The sequence below is a fragment of the Cupressus sempervirens genome, chromosome 8, assembly GCF_028749045.1.
Source record: "Cupressus sempervirens isolate cs-2001-9-10 chromosome 8, ASM2874904v1, whole genome shotgun sequence".
In the NCBI taxonomy this organism is placed as follows: domain Eukaryota; kingdom Viridiplantae; phylum Streptophyta; class Pinopsida; order Cupressales; family Cupressaceae; genus Cupressus; species Cupressus sempervirens.
In genome coordinates this window covers 33,498,441-33,514,071 of record NC_143125.1, presented here as the reverse complement: position 1 = coordinate 33,514,071, position 15,631 = coordinate 33,498,441, and the positions used below count along the sequence as shown (strand labels likewise).

Sequence of the window (15,631 nt, the reverse complement as noted above, 5' to 3'; positions counted from 1 at the left end):
TTTATATATATATCATATACACATACATATACTACATATCATATAATACATATACATACATACATACATATATATATATATTTCTTATTCTTACTCTAGCCTACCAAACTACTAATTCACACCCTTACTGAACACATATATAATACATTTCTTTTTCTTGCCTAACTATTACGTAATCATATGTCCAAAATTTCTGATTCTATAATTTTCCCCATCCCTATTTCTACACTAGAATTCTTGTTTCTAAACGATTTTATCTTTTTAAAATAAAAAAATAATAGATTCAGCATACCAACAAAGATATTTCAACAAATTCACAAGAAAGAATTATTGTTTTTTATATACCCGGGGGCTCTCCCTCGTCGGTCGCTCCTTTGGTATTTGCCATTACTGAGTTGAAATGCTCCGCTGGTCTATTGGGTGCCTTAACGTCCAGATGGTTTTGACACATTGTCGTATTTTCTTTCTTAAGTCGACGGTTTTGATTTCATTCACTACTTCGCAGATTATTCTTTCATTTTTGAGAAATTGCAGTAATGGGCATTGATGGGGAACAATCACTGCAAGTGGGTCTGTTAGGTGGAGGACATGAGCAGATCCTACACCCACAAGAAGAGGTGCACCATATATTCCACTCTCAAAACTTCTTTTTTCCTAAAATCCCTATTTTTATATATCAATTTCAATGATAAAATGGTTTCGAGCTCATAATGCACTGTAGAAAGACTAAATCTTTGAAGGATTGAGATTGATTTTTAAAGCTGGTTGATAGTTTGTTAGGTGTCACAGTGCAATTTTGAGAGATTGAATCTGAAAAGAATTGTCAGGAGGATTTTATGCACCTGCTAAATTGCTTTTTTTCTTGTCATATTGCATTACAGTATGAATCTTTAAAGAATTAGGTGTCACGCTGCAGCTTAAAATTAGATGTTATCCACCAATGCCAGTACAGAAAGTTTGGACCTTTGAAGGATTTGGATGAGCTTGTAGAACTGCTAAATAATTAATTAGATTTCATAAGCAGGATTGAATCTACGAATAATGGGATTGGAAATTGGACATTTGGTGTGATTGTTAAGCAAGATCAATTCTTTAAATAAGCAGGTTTCATGTTGCATTGTTAAAGAATAGGTGTTATATTGCATTGCAGAAAGTTTGAATTTTTGAAAGTTCATGATGGGAATTCTATAAGCCTTCTCAATAGTTTATTGAACTCTCTTGATCTCATGGAGCTTTTGATTTAGGGGTAATAGATTATTTATGATGTTTTCCAGGAGAGTCTGAATACTGGAGATGGATCTATGGATATTCATGGAAATCCTTCCGTAAGGCAAAATACAGGGGGATGGAGGGCTTGTCCCTTTATTTTAGGTTTGTTTTCATGTTCATCTGAAACTTGGACGTGTTGACCTGGTTTCTGATAATTAAAGAATGCTTATAGAATTTAATTTTTGTAACTATGGCATTAGCTGGTACTTCATGTTTTTCTTATTTACCCTTGACGGGTAAGTGCCTTTCTCTATTTAAAACACAGTACTGCATCTATTACATATGGAGCATAATACTTTGTACTTGTGAATGTGGTCTCTTTACGAATAGAACAAATCAAAGTCTTTAGCAAGGTACGTTCTCTGTTAGGATTTAATAGGATGAAGCAATAAGAAAAATAAGTTATTATATTGTAAATTAAACTGTAGAAATAAAATAAGAACAATGTGCAGTATAACAACACACAAAATTGTGTAGTTTATATTCAATATCGGCTACATCTAGGGAGAATCCAGCCATCCATTCTTGTTAATATCCAGTAATATGAATTACAAACTTGCAGCAATATCCATTGCTGTGTTGAAAACCCAATATCAAACAAAGTCTGCTATAATATGTTCATCAAAATCCCCATTGCTGACCCAAGAGAACCCTTGGCCTTTCATCAGTCACAAGCCTTCAGTTTCATATGTTTTATAGTTTGTAACTTAAAAGATAACTGCCCATAAAGTTATAACTAATTTCTAATGTGCTTCCGGCAGTGTAATTATCATATTGATGTCCTTCCTGCCCTGCAAACATTCTACAGTGCTAAGTTTAGTGTGAACTTCCAACAATGCAAACTTCTTGGAACATCACAAACAACCCGTAGCATGATCATCACCACATATCAACACTTTCCTAGCACAAATGGACTTGCAATAGACTTTGTTGGAAATAGAAAGGAGTAACTGAGAGGGGAGGGATGAATCAGTTATTACAAAAACAAATCCAAGTCCCTTTAAGATGTCAACACAATATAAAACCAAATCCTGCTGTAACTCGGTTAACACTGAATATTCTGCTGTGACTCTTTGAACATTGAATATATTACTCTCACTTGGTTAGCATAAAGATAATTAGATTGTAAGATATTAATTTGATTAGCCTTTATTAACTTAGTTGCAGAAACATAAAGGAAATAACATGAACACAAGAGACACCAAGATTTAATGTGGAAACTCAATTTGGGAAAATCACCAATTGCAACTAGTTACTGTTTTTCACTCTTTTGAAGTGAGCTGTGTTAGAAGCCAACCCTGTTAAAGGTTACAAAACACACCATTAGGTGTGACCCAGTTAGAGGATTTAATTCACCCTATTAGGAGTGGCCTTGTTCTATAGAGGTCTTCAGACACTGCAATCTAAAAATGCCATCTTGTTAGAGGATTTGTTGAATAGCTGTTAGGCTAACTCTATTAGGAGATTTGATTCACTGCTACAATAATTAGAGAGTAACAATGACTTGATCTGACTTTGTTGATTCAAATCTCAGTTCTGGCTTGATTACTTGATTCTCCTTGATCAAAATGTTCTTTGCAGCTTGGTCAACTCAGATACTCTGCCCTTTATAGATATCCTTTAAATTTGCTTCCTTAATTCATCTTCTTCAAGTCCACATTCTCACACTCAACTTGACCTTTCATATATCTGATTCACCTTGTCAAGTCAGCTTGAATACTCTTTTAATCAAACAATTTTGATCCCTTAAGTCGGCTTGTATTAACCAATAAATTTATCAAACTCAATATGCTGACAATTGGCTAATACAGAATTGAGTACTCGCTCAACATAAGAGGATCAATATTGACTTTATGCTGACTTCCCTTTGATAACCAACTGAACTCGGTCAATACAAACTCTGCTTCATTAACTGACTGAGCTCGGTCAATACTGTCGCTGAACTTGGTTATAACTGAACTCTCGGCATATACAGGGAACTGCCTTCGATGCCCAAGTGAGCTCGGCTATCACTGACTGCTTGGTAAAGACTTGACATTTTGTGTAGCATCGAAGACAACATACAATTGAATAATTGTTTTCAATAGACTTGTCATGGTGTAAAAACACTGAAAATTAGCAAGAAATGATTCTTCTTAGAAACAATGCCCAAAAGTTGTCTGCCACTTGATATAGAGTGCATTCCTCTATTCATTTTGTAAGGCTGTAAGTGGAGAAACCAACCAGTAGTAAAACTCTGTTTGGTTGAGGGAATCAAATGAGAGGTAGACAGAGTGCAGAAAGCAAAGGTAGTTTAACCCGACTGCATTGAACCTACTTAGCTGAGGTTTAGTGACACCATTCTCCATGAGGTCTACCATTAGCAAAGCTTCCGACTCTTTTTTATTCAAACCAGAAGCACAATAACTGTTGAGGAATACATACAGAATTGCTTCACTAATTTCCATTTGACTAGAAATTCATTCAGATAAAATGAACAGAATGACCCAATGGCAGAACACTGATGAATGAAACATCTATCTGTATTACATGTCATCAAGAAAATAAGAGTACAATTCATCACAAAGGAATAGCAAAGCAAAAATAAAGTAAATGGTTATACGAATATACAATAACTGCATTATTTAGAAACCCATTGGCAAGATCATTTATTAAAATGTATATAAATGAGCATAATTGAACAAAAGAATCCACAAATAGCCTAATTGAATCCTGCAAGGAAATAACTCGGAACAAGGTGAGGAACTTAGAGGAACACAAACGGATCTTGCTGGCCTGAACTTCTCACATATAAAAGATTAAGAAATGCATCAAAGGAAATGAAAATGCAGACTTCTATAGGAGGGTAAATGGAGAAGAGAACCAAACTGTTGAACCAACCTCTGAATCTTAAACATGCGGCTATCAACTTTAGATTGTATTTCAATTGGGTTTGTGGGTGCCAGCATCTTGGACTGCCCAATTTTTAAAACTTGATTTCATTTTGAATAATTTACAGGAAACGAGTGCTGTGAGCGACTGGCATATTATGGAATCAATACAAATTTGGTAACTTATTTGACAACAGTTTTACATCAGGGGAATGCAACTGCGGCCAAAAATGTCACTAACTGGTCAGGAACATGCTATCTGACACCACTTTTGGGAGCAGTTTTAGCTGATGCATACTGGGGACGATATTGGACTATTGCTGTTTTCTCATCAATTTATTTTGTGGTATGCAAACTACATATAGAATTGGATCATTGATGGATAACATTAAGCTTAGTTGAATTCACTACTCAAGCGAACCAAAAGCAATTTTAATCTTTTATGAAGTCTTCCTGTGTTTTCAGTGGCTATTTTCATCACCTTGGCCATTTTCATCTCCGTGGCCTTTTTTAATTTCTTGAACTACAATTCACATTCCAGAATAAAGCCACTGACAACTGTAAGATATTTTTCGCAGGGAATGGCTACTCTAACTGTCTCAGCTTCTGTTTCTGCCTTGAAACCTTCTTCCTGTACAGGCGATGTATGCCCAACAGCAACTACACTTCAATATGCTGTGTTCTTTCTTGGGCTTTACCTAATTGCACTAGGAACAGGAGGCATCAAGCCTTGCGTTTCTTCTTTTGGGGCAGACCAATTTGATGATACTGATCCAACAGAAAGGAAGAAAAAGGGGTCTTTCTTCAATTGGTTTTATTTCTCAGTCAATGTTGGTGCACTTGTTGCAAGCAGTATTCTTGTATGGGTTCAAGACAATGTTGGATGGGGATGGGGATTTGGGATTCCCACAGTATTTATGGCATTAGCAATAGGGAGTTTCTTTTTTGGGACACCATTGTATAGATTCCAAAAACCTGGAGGCAGCCCATTGACACGTTTGTGCCAAGTTCTGATTGCTTCTTTTCACAAATTGCAAGTGAAGGCTCCTCATGAAAGTGCACTTCTCTATGAGGTTACAGACAAGTATTCTGCAATTCAAGGAAGTCGAAAGCTAGAACATACAAATGAATTTCAGTATGTCCCTTGTCCATGTTACCACAGTTTTTGTATGTCACTATCCTGTGTATTTCTGAAGAATCAACTAATATATCTTTCTGCTGTACATTTTTCTCAGTTAATTCCGCATTAAAAATAATTTAGGCAGAAAAATTGTCAAGAGTTTTCTAGATTTTCTGTAATGTTGTCTTATGCTCAACTTGTGGAACTTTGTCCTTTTTACTGAAATCACATTCTCTAATTTCTATAATATTGTATAAGTCTAAAGGATTGTAAGTTCCAGAAACAACAATATTTTTGGTTCTTTCTATGCCAGATTTCTTGTTATGAATCTTGACTAAGAAAGTTGCAGTTTTGTGAAGTCTTGCTTCCTCACACAATTCACTCAGATTGACTACCTTCAAATTGTTTAGAATATCATCATGATGGGGAGAGGCTAGCAAATCCACTCAACAACACAACTACAAGGTTTGGATGAGTCAAGCAAGCAAGAAAACTACTTCTCCCACAGGATACATGAAACTAGGCTTTGGAAATGGCCTAGAGACAGACTCCAAGACTCCAATATGAGTGATCCAAAACCACTATAGAACCCCAACCTCTTTCCGCCAATTGATCTCCTCAAAACCAACACAATCCCATAAGACTTCTTCCCTTATCAAACATGAAAAACCCTCTCCATGGGTTCCAAACACTTAGAACGGGTGGAATGGTCCTCTCACACCTTTCTAGGGTTAAACCAATCACTTTGAACAATTTTTGCTCTTAGAACTTCACAACCACAAAACTGTCCATTAGAGACCTAGTAGGATGGCCATATTCTATTAGGTCTGTCTGCCCTGTTTTTGAGACTTAACTCCAAAAGTCTCCAAAGGACCCCTCCAAAAAACTACCTTTTCAAACACCCTTCTGGGACTCCTATGAAACCCCCAAGCCTTAGGTTCCAACTCCTTCAATGGGTCTCTGATCACACAAGGGATTAATTTGGGAATTAGGCCTAATTAGGTCTATTTTACAAAGCACCTACCTTAGTTTCAAACAGCACAACTTGGTCAACTGTTCAGACATCCCAAGGGGCACATATCAACACCAGATCCACCGTTTGTTTGGTCACAACCATTCCAACCTTCATTCTGCAATCAATTTATTAGTCTGCTGTCACCCGAGCACATAGAGATGCTGGGATCTTGGTGTTTCTCTCAATTGCAAAAACCTTCGTGTCTACAGCCAAAGAAATCTTAAAGTAAATCTTCTTGGCTAGAATTCCACCCAAGGCCATAATTTTTCAATGCTTGGAATCCAAACTACAGGCATTTTATTCAGTCTCCAAGATTTATTTCTAAAATGCTTCAAACTTCAAAAATTTGATTCGAACCAAATGGAAAAGTAAGTTAACACATTCTAGCATACATCCATACCACTTTGAGCACAGGGCCAATCCAGATCCGTACAACAGTCAAGAAAACAGGAAAATCTTAGTATTTTATTGCTTTCATCACACCAATTTCTTCCAACCACATGTATGATGCCATCAGAGGACTTATTTTACAACTACTCAACCGACCCCAACCATTATTCGAATTGGTTAGCCCTTGGGAATGCAGTTTTGAAAAGGTTGCAACTTATGTACAAAAGTTGCATTGACAACTTTTTGTCATTTTTTCAACTTTTTGCCTGTTTACTCAAAACAAGCAATCTACCTATCCAGAACCCTCCAAATGATCATATTAGGTCATTTTACATGAAATGGGATCCAAATGGATCATTACAAAATATTTTTGACCCTTGGACCCATATTGGACCTATTTGACCAATGTGGTCCTGAATGTCCCTAAAGGCCATTTAGGCCCAGAACATGACTTCACTTTGAGACTCCTTATTACATTCTTACATCAAATGAACCATAGGGTCTTGTAGACTATCTGGAACCATAGGGTCCAAGGCATTCCTGCACCACGTCATAAGTCGCACACTACCCATCTACCTATTTTACATCTATGATAATGGAAACCGATCCTCAACTATAGTGTTAAGAGTTAGCCTTTTCCTCAATTTTTGTCCTCTGATAAACAATTTCAGCATGCACACTCAAATAAGTCCTCAAATGTATCCACAAATTGTCCTATTGTATATCTCTGTATAGCATTTTGGCACTGGCCGTCCAATAATATATTTCTTTTTGCCTAGGAAAAAAACTAAAAGGCTAACTTGATATGGAATTATTTACAGAGCATAAACTGTTGACAATAATTAAAATTACCTTGATTGGTTGATGGCATAAAATATTTGCAGTTTTCTGGACAAAGCAGCTACCAAAACAGATGAAGATGTTCAGAATGGTGGTTTTTCAAATCCTTGGAAACTATGCACTGTGACCCAAGTGGAGGAGCTGAAGATTCTGGTCCGAATGTTTCCTGTTTGGGTTACTGGTATTGTGTTTTCAGCTGTTTATGCTCAAATGTCCACAATGTTTGTGGAACAGGGCATGACGATGGACACTAGAATTGGCTCTTTCAAAATTCCTCCAGCATCATTGTCTCTATTCGATATACTGAGTGTCATGATATGGGTTCCCATTTATGATCGCCTGATTGTGCCCATTGTTCGCAAGTACACTGGTAATGAAAGGGGGCTTACTCAGCTGCAGCGTATGGGCATTGGATTGGTGGTATCCATATTGTCTATGATAGCAGCTGCTTTGGTTGAAATCAAGCGTTTGGATATAGTTAATACTCATCACTTGGAACATGACACAGTCACGCCAGTTCCAATGAGCATCTTGTGGCAGATCCCCCAATACTTCTTGATAGGTGCTGCAGAAGTCTTTTACTTTATAGGACAGCTGGAGTTTTTCTATGAGCAGTCACCTGATGCCATGCGTAGTTTGTGCAGTGCACTTTCTCTTCTTACAACATCATTAGGAAATTACTTGAGTACTCTAATTCTTACCATCGTGACTTCAGTCACTACAAAAGGGGGGAAACTGGGATGGATACCAGACAATCTAAATGAAGGTCACCTGGATTACTTCTTTTGGGTTTTAGCTTGTCTGAGCTTCTTGAATATGTTGGTGTATATTGCTTGTGTACATAGGTTTAGTTACAAGAAAGCTAACTGAAATTCATATTCGGAATCAATTGGGGATCCATTGCTGTAATCCTTAGCCATTGAAAAATATTTTCCTATCATACATGCAGAAGTTTGTAAGAATGATGGAGTACGGGGCTGATATACTTAGCTCTTGGTATTCACAGTTCTCCGAAAAATCTTTATTGGAAAATGAGATTTTTTAAGATAGTAAACAGTTATTCTCCAATGGTTCCATGATTCCCAAAATGTTAGATCACATCCGATGTTCAGATCCTGGTTCCCTAGATGATTTACACATTTTTGTTTTCCCAATTTCGCTATTTATAGCTCCATATTCTTTGTTAGGGAACGGGCTGGTAAATTGTTATTGAGGAACCCTTGTTGACCCTGTAAATAATGAAATTTGTGGTCATTAGATATGAATAATTAGAGAACTGGATTGTAATGCATCGATTCTGCAATTTCCTCGTCTCTTGAATGGCATTTTCTACGTTTCCCAAAAAGAGAGGTATCATTTGATTTTTTATGTGCTGGAGCATTGGAATAGAGTGGAATCGGGAACGGCTTTAGGGAATGGAGTGAATAGGATGATTTGACTATCTTCCTCTGCGTGTCCTTGGACTTAGGTGCACAGAAACTTCTAAGACATTGCTATTAGAAATCTGTCTTGGAATTGTTTCTATAATTATAAAGTAATCATGGACAGAATATCCAAATGTACACAAATTTCTAGCTTTTTCAAACTCATAATATATCTTTCAGGGAAAAATAAATTTATAATAAACCGTTCAGTGTTAAGATATTAATTTCAGAGAATTTCCTCTCGAGCATAAAGCGTTGAATGAAAAAGACAGCGAGGAACCAGTTTATTCTCTCTCTCTCTCTCTCTCTAAATTATAAAAAGGATGTATTCTTCCCCTTCCTGTTAAATTGACTGCATGATCCAAGTGTAAATGTTACTAAACTGATATTTAATTTCATAAAAATATGAAATGTTGAAAAGCAGCATGATCCAAGTGTAAATGTTACTAAACTGATATTTAATTTCATAAAAATATGAAATGTTGAAAAGCAGGTTTGAAGTAAAAGCAGCCGATGGATTCTTTACATTCAGTCGTGCTAATCACCTAATAACTTCTCCTTCCAACATGTCAACAATGCTTTTAGTTTAAGCAGGTTGACTAATAACTTCTCCTTCCAACATGTCAACAATGCTTTTAGTTTAAGCAGGTTGAGAAGCACGAGATATTTTTCCACATAAGTCAAATTGTGATATTGTTATCAGGATTTAATTGTGTACTTTTTGAGTCAAACTCATTGGCTCATGTTTCATGAGTAGTGCTTCACACGAATCCATCTCTCATGACAATAATTTTGGATCTAGGTGATGCTCACAGATGTGAAGCATCAGGACTCCCTGGAGGTCACCCATCCCAATACTACTCCAGCTCGAGTGCGCTTAACTAAGAGTTTCCCCCATGGTTAAACCCTCTTTGCTTGCAACCCTATTTGCAATCCTGTTTATCATTTTGACACCAGGTTTTACAATCAGTCTTGCTAATAACCTCTAAACTTCTTTTAAGAATATATTGCCAATGCTTTTAATTAATCTTCTCATAACCAAAGGAGGGAAGGAAGTATGTATGGACATGCAATGCAATGTTTTTCTATATGTTTTATTAAAAAAATTATTTCTAAATATTTTCTTGAAAATATATTAGATTGTTTGAGTTACTAAAAGTTAAACAACTAACTTAGTTTTTCTTAAAAAGAGGGGTTAAAATTTATTTAAGCGTAAAAGAACACAAAGGATGGGCACCAAACAACCTTATCAAAATCCACTAAATGATCCAATTGATCTTTATTCTCAATATTTCAATGTTGCATTTGATTGGAAACCCATTTAGACAAACAATCTACTACCTTGCTCCACTCCCTAGGGATATGCGTGAAAGTAACATAGTCTAAAGAAACACATAAATCAAGAATCTAGTTAACAATGAATGTAACTCTAGACTAACATCCTCGAAGTGTCGCCGAGTCAACAAATGAACAATACCCACAAATCAGATTCATAAATAAGCTTGCTCAAGCCAAGGCACAAGCTCGCTTCACAGTATACAAAATAGCTATAGCCTTTATCAAGTTGTTAGTATGAAGGCCTTTATAAGTAGAAAACCTAGACTAAGCAATTCCCAAGTTGTCCCTACTAACTCCCCCAATACTTGCACGATATGTCTGTAGACAACTAAATCTAATTACATCATTATGTAATCTTATTTAGTCATCTTCTAAGACATTAGTGATTAAATATTTATTATTTAATTAATTAATTGTCATCCCCTAGTTAATTAATTTATTGAATTAACTATAGTCCCATTGATAAAATTAAAAGATAACCCAAGATCACTTTATCAATTAAAACCCTATTCCTCTATTAAATTAAATAAATCCTCAAATATATTTAATTTGATCCCACATCCCCTCTTTATTAAATAAATCATCATAACCCCTAAACCATCCATAAAACCTATCTTTACCCTTAATCCAACCCATCCACCCAACTAACCTCACTTAGCCACCTAACTAACCCATCCCATCAAAGCTAAGCCACTTGCCCTCTAACCCCCTTCCTAAGCGAAGCCTAATCCCCCTCCTAAACATGTGCACAACTTTAAATAAGAGTTAAGACTTGCTAACCCAAGCCAAAGTCAACAAGTCTCCTTTGTCCTCTTCCATCCCTATCCAAGAGCATTAATGGCTCTTACATGCCATTAATACCTCTTACATTCCTCTTACACACTCATCCTCCCTCATTACTCCTTTTGACCCTCCATTTTGACCACCCAATCCCCTTGTGACACTTGTTGTCACAAGACTAGTGTCCTGAACAAGCACAATCCATGTGCTCCCCTTTCAAAGCATCCTAGTCCTCCCTCACCATTCTTCCATCCTTGCATCCTAACCATCCATCTCACTACCCGTTGGCCTATAAATAAAACCCTTCCCTCTCACAATTTATCATCAACTTTCATGCAAACTTACAATACCCCACTGACCACTACATCATACTCATTTTGCACCATTGCCATGTCAAAATCCATCTTCACCTCCATTGTTGAATCCTCCATCCACCCCCACATTTGATAAACACCCCATCTCTTGAAGCTTGAGCACATCGTGAGCACACGTCCCCTATCCATCAAGGACATACCGATGTTATTATAGGCAACACATTTGAGGAGCTTACCATTCTTGGTCTATTTGCCTCCATAATGTTTGCCTTCGTTCTATCATAAGTGTTAATTTGTTTAGTTTTGTGAATGTTTTTTGTTAATCATTAGTATTCAATTTGCACTACTAAATTAAGTGATATATTTCTATATTGATTTTCAGAATGTGGAGGACTTCACCTCCCCACCCTATTTATCATCTAGATAGGATGTCTGCATCTATTTCTCATGATTTGGCGACTATAGCAAAAAACATCATCGGGATCCACAGGCTTTGGTAGATCACATTTTGTTGAGATGGTTTCTCCAATAGAATGAAGAATTCTGCACAAATGTTGAGCCTTTAATGTTACATCTTGAAAAATTTGATGATTCCTCTCCAACTAGATATGCCAAATAATAAAAGAAGGGCCAAGAGTCCAAGCTACTTGAAGAAAATAAATTTTGGTAGGGGCTTTTCCTATTAAACAAAAAGCTTAGCGAAGGAAGAGACATATCAACAAGCTTGATTATGTACATCCCACCAAAGGTGCCAAATATGTCTAGTGAAGGAGTACTGGAAAAAGAGAAGGGGAACATTTTCTTCACTATTATGACACAACACATACCTCGAGGGGCCCTGAAAATAGCACTTGCATAAATTATCCTAGGTAAGGCATCGGTTTTTGGCCACCAACCACATGAAAAAATTACACTTGGGCCATGAGAATTTGTACTATACATGTTTCCACCAAGAAGCCTAAATATCCCCAAAAGTCTACCACACTAGCACAACATAACTTGCAGAAACATAAAACTTCCTAGAGAAATCATTGCTTTCCCAAGCCAAAACATCATTTCTAGTTAAGGTAGTGTAGTCTCAAGACTCAAGAATCTAAGCCAACTCCTGCCTATCTTCCTTAGATCCTCCTAGAAGCCATTCAGAAGGATTTTTTCAATGAAGACAAAGTACCAACCTAACATTATAGGTAATCTTATAGTGATCAACAATGTCATAGTTGGAAGCGGTAAAGGAGTCAAAGGGGGTGAAGGTGGGGATGAGTGGAAATGATAGACAAATATCCATCCCAATAATCAAGCCAAAAATGAGCCTGAGATCCCAAATGACAAATCAAGAATGTCATTGTTAACTAACTGAGCTCCCAAATTCAAAGTATTCTAGATCATAAAACCTCTTCCCACTAAAGGAAAGCATGGATCATCAAACACATTAGCATCAAGAAGATACTTATGGGTGAGAATCCAGGCCCAAAGTTGATTTTGGCTAGTACACCAATGCCAATATAACTTAGCAGCAAGAGCTTGCCCATTAGGAATAATAGAAGGTAAGCCAAGGCCAACTCATTCTTAGGTTTACATACAATTTCCCATTTAACATGGCTCCATTCAACAAATGAAAAATCACGACTTGAGATTGATGAGAGAGGTTATCGAATTCTTGAAGAAAATACATGTCTAGCCTGAACAAAACCCTTGTATATAGGAAGAACTTGAATGACTGAATTTAAAAGAATCAAATGAGTAAGACAGATAACCAACATTGAGTCCAATGATTAATCTTTTGTTGCAATTTGTCAAGCATGATCTGCCAAGAGTACCTAGGATGTCTACCAACAATAAGAGGAATGCCCAAATAAACAAGGGAAGGGACCCAATTTGAAACCACAGAATGTCAGCAACATGCCTCTGAATGGCCAGATGAATAATAAAGCTAAAAAATGGAGGATTTGAATTCATTGACTTTCTGACCTAAAGCTATAAGGGATCATTCTAGTAAATGAGATGACCTAGAAATTTGAGCAAGATTGGAAGAAGCGAGACAAAAATCACACTAAGGAGGGCCAAAAGGTCTTAAAATGAAGTGCTCTTATTTTCAGATGATACATTTAGCCCCCACTTTAGTGGGAGTATAAGGCAAGCCATACTCTTGGTAAAGGAAGAAGAGATGAAGAGATAGTGTCACAATGAGATAGAACATCACCAAGTTGAAGGACATAAGCTCCCAAACCTAGAACCCTAACTCCATTGTCATGCATAAGAGCATGAAAACAAAAGAAAAGAAAAGAAAATGACAAAAAAAGTGGTTAGTATTAAAACCCAAATCAACTAGTGAAAGAATCACTAGCTAAGGAAATGTCTCACCCACTAATATCATATGTGGAAGGCTATTACAAAGCATAAGAGATCACATAGTAAAGACAAGAGCACCACAAAGGATGATATCCCTCACGATTCTTTCTTTTGTGTGTGTGTGTGTGTGTGTGTGTGTGTGTGTGTGTGTGTGTGAGAGAGAGAGAGAGAGAGAGAGAGAGAGAGAGAGAGAGAGAGAGAGAGAGAGAGAGAGTCGCTCAATAAGGTTTGTGCGATTTCTATGAATCACAAAAAAGAAAGAAAGAAAGATCAAATGGTCTAGCAGGTTTGTGTCCCTGATAGTCAATCTTGTGCACTTGTCTATGACTTTTTCATAGACGTGTATGTATGTGTGTACACCCATAGATAAATTCCCTGGTTCACCATAAAATGTAAATATGTTTGTGTTCTATGTGGATGGACATGGGTATGTTATCTATACAGATAAATGTGTGTGTGTGTGTTTGTAAATGTGTTTTCTTGGGATGGAGAAGTATCAACGATACCCGATAGCAAGTGACATGTTGCGACGTAAAAGTAAATGTGCAAAAATTTAAACTATAGTACAATGAGGGCATATGTATGCCCCCTCCTTATAATGACTATGTAGCTATAGACATCATAAGGAAGAATAACAAAGATAACCACTTCTAACAATAAGGAGATCCTTTAAATGATATTGTATGCCATAAATTTAGTGAAGAGCGTTAGCTCTTGTAAACTAAGAAAATAAATAAATTATGAAATGATTTATCACTTATGAGAGGAGATCCTTGAAAAGAAGATATCTTGTTAGCTAAAAATCTACCTTCAAGAAGAGTGTTTGAACAAAGATAACAACTTCAAGACAGAAGAGGGGGAGGAGAAAAATAATGCTCCTATTCAGCCCCTTGTGTTAGGAGAAAATATGGATCCTTGGATGAAGGATGACAATGTTTGAAACACAAAGTAAGAGAAAATGTTTATGATAGACATAGTTTTGCAAATAAATAAGAGGTGATGATGAAAGGCATACACCTCTTGTATATAAGAGTGAGTCATGATCAATACACAATTCCTTGCAGGAAAAGAATGTCACATGATAAAAAAATGTCATTGTACTAAGGCAAATCAATTCTTAGAGAAGGAGAGATAACAAACAAACAACTCCCCCAAGTAAAGAGGCAAGAAACTACAAAAAAAAAAAGGAAGACTGAGAAGCCCATGGTGGTTATTTAACAAAATCTTGTAAGAAATAAAGATAAATAGTAAGCAACGACCATAATCTAGCCTTACACAAGACAAAATACCATGTATCAAACAAAATGTATCATAAAATAATGCAACACCATAGAGAAAAGGCAAGATACATCATAGGATATTAAATTCCAAACAACATAGTGTGCTATAAAGGATATCACTTATGAAGTAAATTAGACTTGCTATAGATGATCATCAAATGACAAACAATCAAATCCAAGATATTGAAAAGAATTGATAGGTAGTGACAATCACATCTTGCATGAAAAAAATTCTAACATACCCAAAGAGGAGAATGTATCAAATAATAATGCAAAGCTATAAAGAAACAAAAGAATAATATAAAAGGTTACCATGTTATGCCTACCTAGTTATAATGAGAGGAACACAAAAGAGAGAACAATTTAATAGAGAAAAGAGATAAGCCCTCAAGGATAGGTCCTTTATAACACATATGATACAAAGATAAAGTTGCACATAGAAATGTAACACAATAAATCAATGTGAACACATTCTAAAGAATACACATCCACAAGGAAGAGAAAGGAAAGAGGGATAACATATTAAGCATCCTAAAATATGTCCCCCAAATACCAAATACATACTTCTTAAAAAAGGATATTAAAGTATTGAGAAACATACAATAAAGATGAAAATAAATACCAATTTAGAGGAACAAAGAG

General features: G+C 36.2%; 1 protein-coding gene across 2 annotated transcripts; it reads left to right on the top strand.

Annotated features, from left to right (window-relative positions):
• Positions 1-296: 296 nt before the first annotated feature.
• LOC149541447 (protein NRT1/ PTR FAMILY 8.3-like) lies at positions 297-8,807 on the top strand. Of its 2 annotated transcripts, XM_089796704.1 has the most exons (5): positions 303-617; positions 1,275-1,371; positions 4,268-4,485; positions 4,718-5,274; positions 7,549-8,807. In XM_089796704.1, the coding sequence occupies exons 1-5, from the start codon at positions 537-539 to the stop codon at positions 8,372-8,374; spliced, it is 1,779 nt and encodes a 592-aa protein (XP_089652830.1). In that variant the 5' UTR covers positions 303-536; the 3' UTR covers positions 8,375-8,807. The 2 variants fall into 2 exon arrangements, with proteins under 2 accessions (XP_089652831.1, XP_089652830.1); XM_089796705.1 differs by lacking the exons at positions 1,275-1,371; positions 4,268-4,485 and having other exon boundaries at positions 297-617.
• Positions 8,808-15,631: the final 6,824 nt, after the last annotated feature.

Coding starts and splice junctions, on each gene's coding strand:
- LOC149541447 (XM_089796704.1), top strand. CDS start 537: ATGGGCATTGATGGGGAACAATCACTGCAAGTGGGTCTGTTAGGTGGA. Junction 618..1,274: donor TCCTACACCCACAAGAAGAG/GTGCACCATATA, acceptor GATGTTTTCCAG/GAGAGTCTGAATACTGGAGA. Junction 1,372..4,267: donor GGCTTGTCCCTTTATTTTAG/GTTTGTTTTCAT, acceptor AATAATTTACAG/GAAACGAGTGCTGTGAGCGA.